Source organism: Microcaecilia unicolor, chromosome 1 (assembly GCF_901765095.1).
Source record: "Microcaecilia unicolor chromosome 1, aMicUni1.1, whole genome shotgun sequence".
Lineage (NCBI taxonomy): Eukaryota > Metazoa > Chordata > Amphibia > Gymnophiona > Siphonopidae > Microcaecilia > Microcaecilia unicolor.
In genome coordinates, this window is record NC_044031.1 from 203,327,421 (window position 1) to 203,344,363 (window position 16,943).

General features: G+C 39.6%; 1 protein-coding gene across 6 annotated transcripts in view; it reads left to right on the forward strand.

Annotated features, from left to right (window-relative positions):
• Positions 1 to 16,943, forward strand: part of TPK1 (thiamin pyrophosphokinase 1) — a 453,486-nt gene that overhangs the window by 347,460 nt on the left and 89,083 nt on the right. For 4 of the 6 annotated variants that reach the window (XM_030203717.1, XM_030203723.1, XM_030203748.1 and 1 more), the window contains one exon: positions 11,332 to 11,443. In XM_030203717.1, coding sequence (XP_030059577.1) covers positions 11,332 to 11,443 — 112 coding nt within the window. Of the gene's footprint in view, positions 1 to 11,331; positions 11,444 to 11,669; positions 11,724 to 16,943 lie in introns of all 6 variants that reach the window. The other 2 variants (XM_030203733.1, XM_030203741.1) reach the window with 2 other exon arrangements.

The window sequence follows — 16,943 nt, forward strand, 5'->3', positions numbered from 1 at the left end:
TCATTCATGAGTCATTGAGGAATCTTATAGGACACTGCTGATGAGCAACCGTTTTTAAAATGCTAGGGCTGCATATTTAATTGATTTTTTTATTATTTGGATTATGCTCACACATTGCACGTTGTTAGTAGTAGCTCAAGATGAGTTACATTCAGATATACTAGATAATTCCTTGTCCCTGGAGGGCTCACAGTTTGATTTTGTACTTGATGCAATGGTGTTTTGATTTTTATTTAATATTGTTTTCGTCTTAATTCTATTTACAAGCAAATGTTATTGGGTCATTGCTTTGTTGCAGCTAAAGTGGTATCTAGAGTTTTGATATGTAGTTTATAGTTTCCCATGATCACCATCCTAGGCAAACTTCAGGGTCATCTTTGTAATCAGATTTAAGAGTTCCTGCATAGATGATATATTGTCACTTGGTGCTTGGTGTACCATGAGCAACCAAGATTGGTTTCTGTTCTTTCAGCTGGATTAAAAGGGATTCTGATCCAATTAGGAGATGGTGATTCTGTGCAATTTGAATGTGTCCCAATCAGGACTCCTACCCCTCCAACCTGTCTCCCTAGTGTGTATGTGACCAAATCCATACAAATATGACTTCATAAAATTACTTCCTGAACTGGCTTCAGCTGGAGGGAAATAGCAACTCTGTGACCCATGCTGAGTTGCCCCATTTCCTCTTTGGTTAACACCCTGTTTCACTGTGCTATGGAATATGTAGCTTGAGAAGCCTGCATTTTCAGTGCTTTTTTCTTGAACACTACAAATCCTGATGCACTGGAAACGCTGCCTAATCTTACAATCATTTGCAAATAATACAAAATACATATCATACATATCATCTTCTTTTGTTCTTTTCCTGACTCTACCAACATGCACAGAAATAACTGATGTTAAAGGAAGACTCCTTAAATCTGCTCTGATGACCGCCCCCTCCCCAGTCCAAGAAAATCTGCTTTTTAAGATATTCATAGTGAATCTGTGGGAAATAGGTTTATTGGGCTTGATAAACCTGGCTGCCAGGGATATATATGAGAATGGAGTAGATGTTGCACTGTTCACAGAAGAAGACATTTATATACCACTTGAAAAACTGAAGGTAGACAAAGCCATGGGGCTGGATGAAATACATCCAAGAATATTAAGGGAAATCCTGGTGGGACCTCTTAAGGATTTATTTAATAGATCCTTGGAGATGGGAGAGGTACCAAAGGATTGAAGAACAGCGGATGTGATCCAGCTTCACAAAAATCCAGATACACAATATCAACCGGCTCACCTTTATCCACATGTTTGTTCACCCCTTCAAAGAAATGTAATAGATTGGTGAGACAAGATTTCCTTTCACTAAATCCGTGTTGGCTTTGTCTCATTAATCCATGCTTTTGAGTATGCTCTGTAATGTTTTTCTTTATAATAGTCTCTACCATTTTGCACAGCACCGACGTAAGACTTGCCAGACTATAAATTCCCAGATCTCCCCTGGAACCTTTTTTTAAAAATCAGCATTACATTGGCCACCCTCCAATCTTCAGGTACCATGCTCGATTTTAAGGATAAATTACATATTACTAACAATAGTTCTGCAAGTTCATTTTGAATACCATCCGTTCCAGGAGATTTGCTACTCTTCAATTTGTCAAACTGCCCCATTTCATCCTCTAGTTCTATAGAGGTTTCATTCAGTTACATCCTCTAGGTCTGTAGAGGTTTCATTCAGTTACATCCTCTAGGTCTGTAGAGGTTTCATTCAGTTACATCCTCTAGGTCTATAGAGAGGGAGAAAAGTATTTGATTTATGCAAAAATTCTTAGGGGTCCTTTAACTAAGGCACACTAACAGATTTAGCACTCACTAATGATTAGCGTGAACTAAATGATAAGATGTCCATAGGAAAATAATGAGTATCTTATCATTTAGCACATGCTAATAGCGCACCTTAGTAAAAAGACCCCTTAGTTTTTTATTCCTATAGAATCTGATTTGGCTAAAATCCTAAAGTTTGTTTCTTTGTACCTCAAGGCAATTGAAAAAATGGCTGTTAGCCAATAAGCTATGTCTTAATGCGCACAAAATGTAGATCATGTTTTAAAAGCTACCACTGATACTCAGCTTCCTGAACCTAGTGGTAATAAATGGTCACTGTATTATGATATCTAAATGCCTCCAAAATGTAGGTGATTTTGGATCACCATGAAAGAACAAATTGAAAGTGTTCTACAAATTATTGATGTTACATCATTTGAAACACTATTTGAGTTTCAATAATTTACGTACTATATTCCAAGCTATGGTTGTCTCACATTTTCATTTTTGTAATGGTTTATATGTTGGGTTACCTGTTGTTACAATTAGACCATTGCAGATTGCACAGAATGCTGCTGCTAGAATATTGTCAGAAAGATGCTCTGGCTCAAAAACACCGTTATTAAAATCTTTGCATTGGTCACTGAGTATCAAGTTAAATATAAAACATTATTGTTGGTACAAAAAGTCTTGAGTAATGATGTCCCAGTTATTTTGGCTTCATTATTAAAATTATATTGACCTTGATTTTTTAAAATTTGCAAATCAATGTTTGATGGATGTACCAGCTTTTAAGTATGCCCAATTATGTGAATATTTTTGGTTGCAACACAACTACTATGGAATGCTTTACCATAATATTCAAGATTGATTCTAAAACATGGGATTTTAGGAAACATTTAAAAATCTATTTTAACAAGCCTTTTTTACTGTATTAAGGAGGGATGCTAACTTACTGTAACAATGATTTATTGTATTGAGGATTAGGAAGAAGTTGAATAATACTTTTATTATAGACACTGCTGGTATAATTAATTTCTCTACTTTTATCATATTTTGTGAATTGGAAAGTCGGTATGTTTTTTTTTTTATTTTAGATTTGCTTATTGTTTAAGATTGATATATTATGTATATATTATAACCCGCTTTGAACATTGGAAGAGCAGGCTATATGTTTTTATTAATAATAATAATCTTAATAGAAAAATGGTATGCAGAATAAATTTTTACCAGTAGTATATGCAAATTAAGGGAACAACTTCATCTCTGCTCAAACTGTAGTCAATAGAATATTCATCAAAGAATTGCTTGTCATTCACCAGCAGGAACTTCCACTGCTAGGTCCTGGCAATTCAGTCCTTACTAACAGACATGGAAGAAAATCATAGCATAGCTTCAGCCACTGCTGCACTCACTGAAACAAAAGTGGGGGGTGGACACTAGGTCTTTCCAAAAGAAGAAGGCAATTCACCCAAAGTTTTTAAAAAAATGTATTCTTTTGTGGTCAATCCGAGGGAACAATCAGCTGCCCACGGATGCGGCACCAGTGAGAAACGGAAGAAGTGAAAGAACACTGGCGGTGGCAGCGGAGAGAACAGTGGACAAGAACGAGTGACCCTGATCGACCAGAGGAGAAGACAGCACATGGCAGCAAATGAGCTCCCAGGATCAGGGCAACAATAGAGCAGAGAGGGACCCCAACAGTAGCAACACCAGAGAACCAAGGAGGGGAAAGTGCTTACCAGATGTACAAACATCTCTCTCTCTCTCTCTTACTCTCTCTCTTTCACTCTCTCACCTGCGAACTAAATTGGTTGGATAAACTACATGATGATAATAGGGCTAAAAGCCACCATCCCAAATGAATTGAATAAAATCCCCATAGGCATCTTGACCAGACAACACCCCCATCAACTGGATCAACCTAATTACAACATCACAAACAACCAAAAACAAAAAGGCAGTCCTGAACAATAACCAACATGACCACAATCTCAAAAAAGATAAATCACACACACAACTACAAAATGTTAAGCGTACCAAAATCAAATAAGACACCTATGCCTCAATAACCACAGGATACATAAATGTGAGATCAGCGGTCAACAAGACAATCAGAGACTGGATAGAAACAAAACAACTAGGACTACTGTTCATAACGGAATGGCTATGTCTTAAAGATGACCCAGCACTGCTTGACATATTCCCACCAGGATACAAAATGATACACATCAACGGAAATAAAAAGAAAGGAGGAAGAATCACACTATTATACAAAGCCTCCTTCACAGTTGAACTCATCGCAAAACACACTTCCTCAGTAATAGAAATCCTGGCATGCAAAATTGCAGATACCACATTAAATGACCAACTATGCATCATACTGTTCTACTGTCCCCCAGGAAGTTGACTCGATGCCCAGGAGGACTTCCGGGATTTCATATCAAACATCTGCACAAACCAGTCAGAGGTCCTTTTATAGGAGATAATCTACACCTAGAAAAACAGCACAGCACCAACACTAGAAGTCTAATGGATTTCCTAAACCAATGGAAATTTAAAACAACACAAGCTAAGTCATCACTCACCAAAGGGCACCTACTAGACATACCACAGGTTCTCAGACAACAACCACATATTAGAAAATTTCAGATGGGAAGAAGTACTATGGTCAGACTCACATTTACACTACAGTGGGCAAAGAACAGAACGAAAAGAAAATCTAGTTTACTACAAACCTTCACAACCAGAAGAAAGGTGAACGATCAAACCTTCTGGACAACAGGGCTGGACGAACACAGTAATATACCACCAAACAATATCCACTTCATGAGAAATTGGGACATAGTAAGCGAAAACATATTGAACAAAATAGCACCACTCAAAACGAAAACAAAAAGCAACCATGACCCTGGTTTAACAATGAGATACTACAGGTGAAAAAATTATGTAGAAAACTAGAAAGAAAATGGACAAAACAAATAAAACCATATGAAGAAAAGCCATGAGAACATACAACAAGAAAATAAAGAAGGCAAAAGCGCAATACTACAGTATACATGAACCATGAACAGATAAATATGAAAAAAATATTTGAGCTTAGAATAGCCTATTGAAAACCCAAAACATAGTAGTATCAACCAAAACACCACCAACTGTAAAAGAGCTTGCCAAATATTTTGAACAAAAAATAATAAAGGCAAGAACAAATTAACACAAACACCCATTACAGACTTCCTACACGATAACGAGACCAACGATACCTACATCATAGCAGACAAAATCTGGTCTGACTTTAAACCACCCAAAACCAAAACAGTTAAGACACTACTGACAAAATAAGCATGTGCATACTGTATGCTAGACAAATGTCCCAATTATATGATGAAAAACCCACCAGACTGGTTCATTATTTGCCTCACCGAACACTTCACCTACATGTTTTCGAATGGACAATTCCCATCTGACAAGGGTGACATTATACTCACCCCGATCCCAAAAAACACTACCAAAAACATCAGCAGCAACATCACAAACTACAGACCAGTAGCCTCAATACCATTCTCAATCCTTCACAAATCTCAATCAGGGTTCAGACCACAACACAGCACAGAAATGGCAATAACCACTCTGATAACAAAGTTCAGAAGTCTAATATGCCAAGGTCAGAAAATCGTAGTATTACAATTCGACATGTTGAGTGTGTTTGACCTTGTAGACCACACAATACTAATGGCCCTGCTTGACAATACGGGAATTAGTGGAACAGAGGCAACATGGTTCAATGGTTTCCTAAGGACCAGATCCTACATAGTAAAGATGTCCAACCAGCTATCTGCCTCTTGGACCTCAAAATGTAGAGTACAACAGAGCTCACCATTATCACTGATAATGTTCAATATAATGATGGCCCCACTCGGGGAAAAAACTGGAACAAATGGATCTCAATCCATTCATATATGCGGACGATGTCACCATCTACTTACCTTTTAACCACGGTATCACATAAATACTAGACAAGGTCAAAAAAGGCCTGGACCGTATAGAAAACTTGGCCCCAACCTTCAAACTCAAATTAAACAGAGAGAAGACAAAATTCCTGGTCCTATCCGACCTTTACAACCACATAACTCACCAAAACTTTACAATCAAACATAAAACATACCAAACTGAAACACAACTAAAATACTGGGAATCATTCTTGATAAACGCCTATCTCCGAACAGCCAAGTTTCAACAGTTACATCACAATTCTTCAAAATACTATGTAAGCTGAGAAGGATCAGGGACTATTTTCCTAGACAATTATTCTGGCCAAGAAAAGTCTCCTTATTGATTTGTTAAGAAAAGTCTCCTGATTGATTTTGGACTACTTTATGGAACACTGTGATGAAAAAGAAAATCATATGGAGCTAAGAAATTTTTTGTATCTCCATTTAGGAAATTGAGCATATATTTAAAAATTTACACAAAAAATAAACAAAACTGCAAAGCTGGATCGATGACAATTACATGCCCACCCTTACCAATGGTTTTGCTTAAGTATAATGCCAATGTGGTGGTAGCATGCAATTCTGACTGATCCAATAGCAATCTTCTACTATTGGTTGTGAATATAAGTAATATGATAGGGAGTTGGGTGTTTTGCTACTGATATATGTTTACCCCCTCCTGTTTGAAGTAATCAGGGTGCTGAAGATATTGACGTATTAAAGAGCACCACTAGGTGCAAAACATAGGTATCACCTATGTGATAAAATGGTAGATCTTTCTCCAGCACACCCTGCAGCACAACTTGTGGCACTCTTTGATACAGAATTGTCTGATTCCCAAGTGAGGCTCGGTTAGCAGGAATTTAAACCCAAAGCAAACATGCACGACCTCTTTTCTCTGCTGTGATTTGAATGGCGCACATAGGGGAAATTACGCTGTTCTATACTAGCAAGCCAGGAATAACACAAACTCTATTTTATCTAGCACACAAAGTAGTCTGGATGCCATAGTGGAAGTGGAGAGCAGGGTTATTCTCGTCTAATTTCTGCTGGTATGGTTCTACTCAAACAGTTGATCTGCCTCATATGCTATTTGATTGCCCTAATATTCAAAGGTTTTGGCTAAATATATGGCATATAATACAATGTATAACTGGCACATCAGACAAATATTTCATTGGATATCATTATCCTGTGTTCTGTATACCCTGCATTTCAAGATTCTACATGTGCTCCAAAGCTTATAGACACTTTATTTATTTGTGTATTTATTTATTTATCTACCTATGTATATATTTGGATTTTGTTCACACCTTTTTCAGTAGTAGCTCAAGGTGAGTTACATTCAGGTACACTGGGTATTTCCCTGTCCCCTGGAGGGCTCACAATCTAAATTCTTAAAGTATCACCTCATCAACCAATCTTTGGGGCCCTTTTATTAAGCTGCGGTAGGGCAAATGTGCACCAAATCGACACCACCGCCGGGGTAGTATGGGCTCCTGGTGGTAATTCTGAAGCTGTTTCCCACGGTAGAAAATGAGTTGTTATTTTGATTTCAGTTGGTATTCAACTGATATTGTTCAGCTGAAAAAAAAAACAGTCTCCTTAAATGTAGTGTTCCGGTGGAACTATATATGCCAGTATAATAAATACAAACTTCATGCAGCAACTAAAACTGTTGCATATGATAAACTGAAAACTCTGTGGCAGCCCATTGAGCAAATGTTATTAATTAACTGTATTGCTGAGGTAAACTGCTCACTTATGAGCAGTGGCGTAGGCCGAAGGCAATTTTTGGGTGGGCCAAAAGGTTGGATGGGTGGACACTAGGGTTGCCATCTTTCTGAAAGAGAAAAACCCACCACCTAATGCGCCCGTGCTCTGCCTCATCCCATTCTCCACCCGTACTCCGCTCCCAATAAGTTCAATGAGGGTAGCAGTGCAGGCCACACTGAAGCTAGAGGGAAATCCAAAAGACTGCACTCTTCAGTCCCCGTTGAGCCATGATCCCCCAACACATATATGCTTCTCCTGTATCAGGGCTTGTCAATTCTTTTGTGGACACAACCCCATAATAGTGGCCAAATAAAATTATGTGACCCCCCCCCCCCCCCTGGAGGTGCAGAACAATTATGTACCTATAGAGATCCCACTCAAGTTGTGACACCAAATGTGGATTGTGTGGCCCCATTTGGTAACCCAACCCACAGTTTGGAAAGCTCTGTCTTATATGGTATTGAAGCCAAATATATTCTGCATCCACAGAACCCCCTGGCCCTTCCCCAACAGTGGATGCAGAGCAGGGCTAGGACACTTCCCCATAAAACTCACCAAATACATATTTGTCTTTTATGTAATCTCAATAACATACGTGTAAAGTAATTCAAGCTACTCAGAACCTTGATCAAATCTATCATTCCAGCACTAGCTCCCAAAACAAGGATTCTACCTACGATATTTTAGGGCCTTTAATATTACAGTGATGTCCTAAAATATCAATACATCTATTAGGAAAACTGAACAAGCCAAATCACTACAGAATGCTACATAGAAAATTCATACTAAAAGAATACCTTGGTCACACACACAGAACACAAATGCCAAATACAGAATAGGTGACCACAAATATAAACATGAATTAAACCGAAATCCCAAGAAGCCAGCCTTTTCATGTAGTACAATACCAGAGAAATAGAAAGAGATGCATTTCCTCCTATACTGTGCAAAAAAGAAAGATGACACATGACAGGGATGGTGTTAAAGGAGTGCAGCTATTGCAACTGCCCTTGGCCCCCTGGTCAGAGAGAGCCCCAAGCCTGCCAGAACTTGAAGAAGGTGCAGCCTGATAATGTGGTTTGGGGTGCCTCCTAGATTTCTGCCCTGGGCCCCAGCCATATCTAACACCACATCTGGCAGGATGTACATTTCAAATCTGACGTATTCTAATCACAAAATAGAAAATAAAATTATTTTTTCTACCTTTTGTTGTTTGCTCATTTTTTTTCCAAATAATGTTCCAGCCAGTCAGCCGCCACCTCCCATGAGTCCAACACCTCTCTCCCTTCCCCCCAGCCCCCAAAGGGTCCAACACTTTTCTCCATTCCCTCCAGCCCCCCCACCATGTCCAGTACCCCTTTCCCTTCTCTCCAGCCTACCCCTATGGGTCTAGCACTTCTCTCCCATCCCTACAGCCCTTCCCCCAACAGCTCCAGCATCTCTTTCCCTCCAGCCCCTCCCCCTACAGCTCCAGCCCCTCTCTCCCCCCCGCCCCCCCCCCCCCCATATGTCCAGCACCCAGCCAGCCACCCAGCTTGCCCCTCCCATAGGGCAGCACTTCTCTCCCTTCCCTCCAGACCCCTCCCCCCCCCCCCCCCCCCCCCGGAAAGTCATATCTGTCTTTTTCCTCCCTGCTTCTGTTGGTCCTTTCCATGTGCTCCCACCTTGTCCCACGAGTCTGGCACTTCAGATTTTTTTCCTCCCTGCTTTTAACTTAGTATTGGCGTGCACTACCAGCGATTCACAGACACAGGCCTGACTCTGGGGTTCCCTCTGCCACGTCCTGCCCTAACAGGAAGTTGCATCGGAGAGGGCGGGATGTGGAAGAGCGAACCCTGAAGCTGGCCTGTGTGTGTGAATTGCTGACAGGTAGCATACACCAATACTCAAGCTGGAAGCACTGCGGCAGAAGGACAAAAAAAAAACAGAATTGAAGGACTCGCAGGACGGGAGTGGGAGCGAAGGGAAGGGAGCAAGCCAGCTAGTGATGCGGTATTAGTTGGAAACGTTGAGTGCACAATTCCTGGGTGGGCCTTGGGCAAAAGTGGGTGGGCCTGGGCCCACCCAGGCCCACCTGTGGCTATGCCCCTGCTTATGAGCCTGATTGTTGTTTGAAGTCTATTTTCTAAGTTTTGTGTTTCACTTTTTTGTTCTTGATTTTGATAAAAATGTTAATAAAATACATTGAACTAAAAATAAATAATAAATAAGGTATCTGATGCACTTACTTCTCAAGCTAAGTTTTACCTGTTTTTCTGCAAAAGATTTTGCACTGTTAACACAATAAATTAGATGCATTACACTGGCTCAAAGTGTCAGTTATTGTCACCATTTTTGTCTGTTCATAGACATGCATCAGGGCCCTTTTCTTGAATTTGACCAGAATTTGGTAGGGGAGCCTTGTACTAAGGCACCAACACGCCTACCAAATTGATGCGCCAGAGGAGCAGAGCCATCCATAAACTGGGAGGCACAAACTGGAAATGGAGAATAAAACACAAGAATCCTAAGAAATGGGCCAGTATTGTGTTTACTCTAGAAGTGAATGTTCAAAATCTCTTGGAAAGCTTAATATGACTGAAGACAAATAATTTTAGGAAAAGGGTACATCTATATGATCACTAGGTAACATGCAGGCATCAGCCTACTTATCATAACAGTAAAATCATATTCTGAAAAGGAGCAAAAACTATTCTTAAAACAAGTTGGGGTAGTTCTATTAACTGGGCTCCTAAATTTACCCACAGCTTACACATGTAAGTGCACTACACACTATGCTGTAACAAAGTTCTTCAGTGCCTTAGCATTTAAATACAAGGGGGGGGCATATATGTGGGCAATATATGGGTATGTCTCCTACTTATGCACCTAACTTATAGAATATGAAAACTGATTTGCATAGCTTTCTGAACTTAGGTGCACCCATTTATATCTTCCAGCGATATGGCTTAAGCAAGTGCGCCAAAATGTAGGCAGGTCGATGCTGATTTACACTAGTATTTTATAAAGCATCTTAGTGCCCAGATGCCTTTACAGAAGTGGTACTCAGCACGCAGCATTGAGGCACCTGCATTGTGCTGCCCAGTTATTGAATTGTCCTCCATGTAAGTAAATTTATTTAGAAAACTTGCAGAACAGCAAAATCTTGAGAGGCCAAATATGAATTTTTCATTGTCCATCTCTTTCCTTACCTTCAGACTCTGTCCATGTTTCACCTACTGGCTTCTCCAGGGAGAGAAAATTGAAAGGGACTGCCAGCCACAATCTTAAACTTGATAAACAGCACAGCATTCTAGCTTCAAGACTGTTTCATAGTTGCCTAGAGCAGTGGTTCTCAGACCTTTCCTGGAGGATCACCACCAGTCGGGTTTTCAGAATATCCCTAATGAATATGCATGAGACAGATTTGCATGACTGTCACCTCTATTATATGCAAATCTCTCTTTCATGCATATTCTTTAGGGATATCCTGAAAACCCGACTGGTGGTGGTCCCCAGGACACGTTTCAGATACCCTGGCCCGGAGCATATACAGTTTGTATTTTATGAACACCTTTTCACATTTTTTTTTTTGCGAAAATATTTGCCCTCTGTTGCAGCTTTCAAAAGAATTTTGAATGTTCATCTTAGGTTAAGATACCTGATTCTGTGTGTTCCCTTTTCTGTTTGTTGAAGTGTACACATGTCTATGCCTCCAACTCTTATTTCAGTAAGATTTGATTTGTGGTGACCAATGCATTTTTCATTGTAGGGAAAACACACACTGCATGTGGCCACAGGAAAAGAAGGGGAATGGTGTGGCCTCATTCCAGTTGGTAATCCTTGCAACAGAGTAACCACAACAGGCCTGAAATGGAACCTCAGTAAGTTCACGCAAATGCACTATAATAATTCAAACTGAGAAAGTAGATCACAGTCAAAACAAATAAACTTTCTCCAAACAGCTACTTAATGACCAATTGGGTGAACTTGGCATCTTTATCGATCCAATTTTTAATCACTTTAAAACATGTATAGTACAGCTAGTCCTTAACTTTATTTTACATGTAATTCTTTCTTCCTTTTTTTTCTTTTTGTATAAAATCCAAGCAGGAGACATTAACACCGACATAAATTCATGTTGAGCCATGCGGCTGTTTCAAGGTCAGTCTCCATTAAGTTCACTGCCGCGTTTAGATTTAATTGATTTTGATGAAGATTCTACGTTTGCCCAGCTGCCTTTGAGCCTGGATGGGTTGAGCACTATATATTCTGAAGAATCCTATAATATTTATGTGTATTAATAACTGGTGATTAAATAGCTTTTTGGAGAAGGTTTATTTGTTTTGATCTCAGTAAGTTCAACATGATTAATACTGTAGATGTAAGGCACTGATTATGAATGAAGTTTACTTTGGTTTGTTTATAAAGTACATTTAACAAATTTGAAAAATTAAAGCAGTAATTAAAAAACCCATAAAATCAATGGTGTATAGTGCTGAAAGTATGTACAATGATTCTGGAATATATAAAGGAGAGGAATTCAAATTGTGAACTTTTGAACAAAAAGGACAAACATGGGAGTAGTGGTGTAAAATAATTTGACAGAGTCAATCAATGTTTTAAGGGATTGATAGGTAAAGCAGTAGATGGGCAAACAATGAAACCTATATAGATTATACGGCTGGATATAAGAGCACTTAAAGGATTTGGGGTTTTTTGTCATTCTAGGTTTATAGGGGGGTAAAAGGGTCAGTAAATCATTCTCATGAGGGACAGTTGCACTGTGAAATGTAAAGGGAAAAGAAGTAGAAAACACAGACCAATTTTTAGCAAAGAAGGAAAAAGACACAATCAAATTCAGAATAGAAAGGGACATGTTAAAAAAGAGGCCATGAGTGAGGGAAAAAGAAAACCTTGGTGTTTTTTCAGGCATTGATTCAGTTTACCTAGGTAAAAAGAAACAACAGTGAGCCAACCTGGATTAGATATCTGAAAAGCAAGTGAAAATGGGAAAGAATGCTACATAGAAGGCATCCAGGTGGAATGAAAAAGTGAATCATGAAATGAGAGAATCTTACAGACGGGGGAAATTCTGTAGAGTGAGCACTACCATTTACATTCCGATTGCATTTGTATGAGTTTAGAATAGTGGTATGTATGTGTGTATATATATATATATATATATATATATATATATATATATATATATATATGTGTGTGTGTGTGTATATATATATATATATATATATATATATATATATATATATACATGCTATATGTACATAAATGCTACAATTCTGCCTAAGGAGGAGAAGTCATTAAGACATGTTATTTTAGTGTTAAACCCAGTTATTAGTAATTAGGGGGGATCTTATACTAAAGGTTAGCTCGAGTTATCTGCAGCAGGTCCAATTTTATTCTTATGGGCCTTGCTGCAGATAACTCGCGTTAATCTTTAGTAAAAGCCCCCCTAGGTCTCGAGATATAAAATGGCACCTGTGCTAACATAGTAAACGTTAGCAGTAAAATATTTTAACATTAGCCCTTGTTGATAACTTTTCCAAAGTGCTATTCTGCAAATGTACATGTGGAGGGGCATTTTTGAAAGGTTTTCCAAGTCAGAACATCCCAAATGGACATCTACCTTGCATACATTTTCAAACAGGAAATATGTCAAGATTTCCTGTTTGGTGGAAAACTAAGCAGATCAGTATTAGAAATACACGATCTTTATTAATATAATTGCATATATCGGAGATATGCAAACTATATTAATAAAGATCGTGTATTTCTAATACTGATCTGCTTGGTTGTTTTCCACTTTGGAGTAAGATTTCCTGTTTGAAAGTGCTTGAGATTGACGTCCATATGCTGGAAGCGGCTGGGCATGAACATCCATTTTACAAACTGAAACATCCAAATTATGAACAAGGGACATGAACGTCAGCATTCTTAGAAAATGGCCAGACAGACATCTGTGCAGAGCACAGGGGGTCAGACCAGTGTAGTTAGTGCAGTGGACTATGAAGACTATGATCCAGGGGATTCAGGTTCAGATCCCACTTTAACTTTTTTTATTTTGTAATTATGAGCCCTCCAGGAACAGCTACATACCTACTGTACCTGAATGTATACGACTTCTACAGCTTTTATAGGCTTGCAGGTGGCTTATATATTTAGGTAACCTAGATATGTTTCTGTTTCTGGAGGGCCCACAATTGCAAAAAAAGAAAAAGAAATGGAATTTGAAGCTGGATCCCTTAATTTACTCTCCGCTGCACTATCCACCAGGCCATTGGTCCCCAAACTTGGCCCTGGAGGCACCCCAGCCAGTCAGGTGTTCAGTAAACCCACCATGAATATTCATAAGAGAGATTTTCATGCAGTGGAGGTGTTACATGCAAATCTCTTACATGAATATTCATTGTGGGTATCCTGAAAACCTGATTGGCTGGGGTGCCTCCAGGACCAGGTTTGGGAACCACTGTACTAGGCTACTCCTCAGACTTGCTTCCTGCTTTGCTAAGAATGCGCATAATACTTGAAGCTGTCATAGAGCCTGGTTTCCCTTTTTGGTTTTACTTTCAGGGGAGAGAGAGAATGGGACAGCAGCCACTAGGGGATTAAACAGGTGTCATTCTTTAATCACTCCAGTGTTCAATCAGGGCACCTTTTTGTACTCTGGATGTACCTGAAACATGTCTAAATAAGGATATCTTTCTTTTTAGACATGGACATTTCTTTCCTTTCGGTAATCGCTGTTGATCTTCCAGGTATCAGGCCCTCCTTAATCCGAATAGGAAATGGCCTGAAAATATAAAATGTACAGAGCACAATACCATTTATAATAATAAAGTTTTGTGTTCTGTGCGTTTATCTTTTAAGGCAAAGTCAGTAGGCAGGCAGCCAGGTACAGGCAAAGTCAGTAGGCAGGCAGCCAGGTACAGGCAAAATCAGTAGGCAGGCAGCAGGCAATAGAGTAATCCAGGTACAGGCAAAGTCAGCAACGAGGGACAAGTAGATATGAAGCAAACTACTGAGCAAGTAACACCTACCAAAGTAGAAGCCGAAGCATGGAGTCCAGGAAGAGCTCGGCTAATAAGGTGCTGGCGTCTGACATCAGCAGGAACCAGCAGGGAGAAGGAGCACAGTCATAGGACAAGAGCAGGGAAAGGAGGAACCGGAAGACCAATAGGAGAGAAGCAAGGGAAGACAGGCAGAGGGAGAGCAGACACAAGTGCATGGAAGCAAAGCAATTAAGGAGCCTGCAACCACCGCTCTCTGAACAAACCCAGAGAAGAACTACACACACATGGCTCGGGGCAGTGCCAGTCAAGTGTGCGTGTCAACAGGACCCCGCGCAGCCCGAGGACGCCGCTTGCGTTGAGGTAGGGGACATGACAGGTCCTTATTTTTAAGAGAGTTCTAATTTTTAGGGAACTTAAATTCTGTTGCTGAATTTGTGCTTTGTTGGATTGTTGCAATATTAATAAATTTTGAGTCCTTCAAGTTGCCTCCTCCTTATTTTATGGATTGCTGCGGTCTGGGACGTATGGTATGCAACTCTCAGCTTGGGAGTCATCATCCGTGTGGCTTTAGATCCTGTCTGTCAATGGAGAAAAAGTTGCTTACCTGTAACTCTTGTTCTCCGTGTATAGAAGGATCCTAAGCCACACTCGCCTACCCAGTCCCCCACCCCCCCTTAGTTGAAATTTCTCTGTACTATTATGTTTAGGACAGACTAATGTCCTTAATGAAGGGGGATTTTAAGGAGGTAAGTGTATGTGGGGTGGAAGCTTCATTTAAATTGGTTTCTAGGGGGTGAGTTCCAACTGTGCTAACGTGGATGACATCATCATCATCAGTGTGGCTTAGGATCCTTCTGTCCACAGAGAACAAGTATTACAGGAAATCAACTTCTTTAGATGTGGGCACAAATTAATGGGCTAACACTCACATATACCACTACTACTTATCATTTCTATAGCGCTACTAGACATATGCAATGCTGTGCACTAAACATGCTTGAAATAGATATATGCCTTTATTCTAATGAAATATGAGTGTAATTGGTACATGACTGTTCACATGCACTTTAGAGAATTGTTCTGCATGTGCCAAGCTACTGCATTAAGTGTTAGCGTGGAGATGCATTCACAGTGCATACTAATTAGCATATTAACTCATTAAAGTGCTTTAGTAAAAGGGGCTTTTATTGTACAGGGAGCAGGCATCTTTCAGTTAAAATGAAGCCCTGAAACAATGAGTCACAGGATGAGGGAGAAAGAGGGTAGACTCAGAATTAATTTAAGGAAATATTTCTTTATGGATAGGGTGGGGAATGTATGGAACATCCTCTCAATGTAGTTGGCAGTGATGAGGACTGTGATCTCTAAGGGAGAGGAAGGGATTATAGAGCTTAGTACATTGTTTACCAACTTTCTGTGGCTGCAACCTCAATTTAGTGGCCACAGACAAATACGTGATCTTCAGCTCTACAGGCCATCATGTTGCACTGGCTGCAATGCAAATGTACTCCCCCACTCCCTGTGGAACCCATGTAGGACTAGTTATCGGGCAGCCATTATAGGAGGCGTGGGTTGATGACTTTTTTCCCAACCCAGTTTGGATTTTGGACTCTGTTTGAAGTTCTGACACACAATTTGAGAAGTGCTGCCTTAGTAATTGATATGGATGGACAGACTGGATAGACCACTGGTCTTTATCTGCCATCATTTTTCTACTTCTTTTTTTTTTTTAGTTCAATAAAAGAAAACAAATATAGCGGAACCTGAATTAGACTGATTGATTGCTCTTTCTCTCTGAACTTGTTCTATTTGACTCGACAGAGCACACTAAAAATCAGAAAAAACTCACCACATGCCTTAGGAGAGCTTTTTGCTTTCTTTAAACACCTTGAGATTGTATAATAATTATGGTTGATTTTGAGTATTTAAATACGAAAATGAAGTATCTACAGGAAATATGAGAGATGAGCATTTCTACAGTGCCAGATGTTTCACTGGCAGAAGTTCAGGAACAATGCTATAATTTCAAGCTTGCTCATGTATATTTGCTAAGTAAGTTGATTTCTCAGCCCTCGTGTAAGCAGATTAAATGAGGAAAATAGCTTTAGGATAAACCGACAAATCTTTCTTTTCTGCTTTTTCTTGCTTTCTTTATTTCGTAGTCATCACAGCTTTTAGGTTCAGCAACTTATTTTGACGTGACAAAGTGAGAGCGAGAGCATTAGTAAAGAGAGGGCCAAGAAAGAAAATAATGCTGCCTTAATGAACTACGGAATAGTGGATCATCATTTAGTGCTAGATTTACTAAAAAGCACTAGGCGTTAACATGCATTGTTTACCACAGGTTCCATTT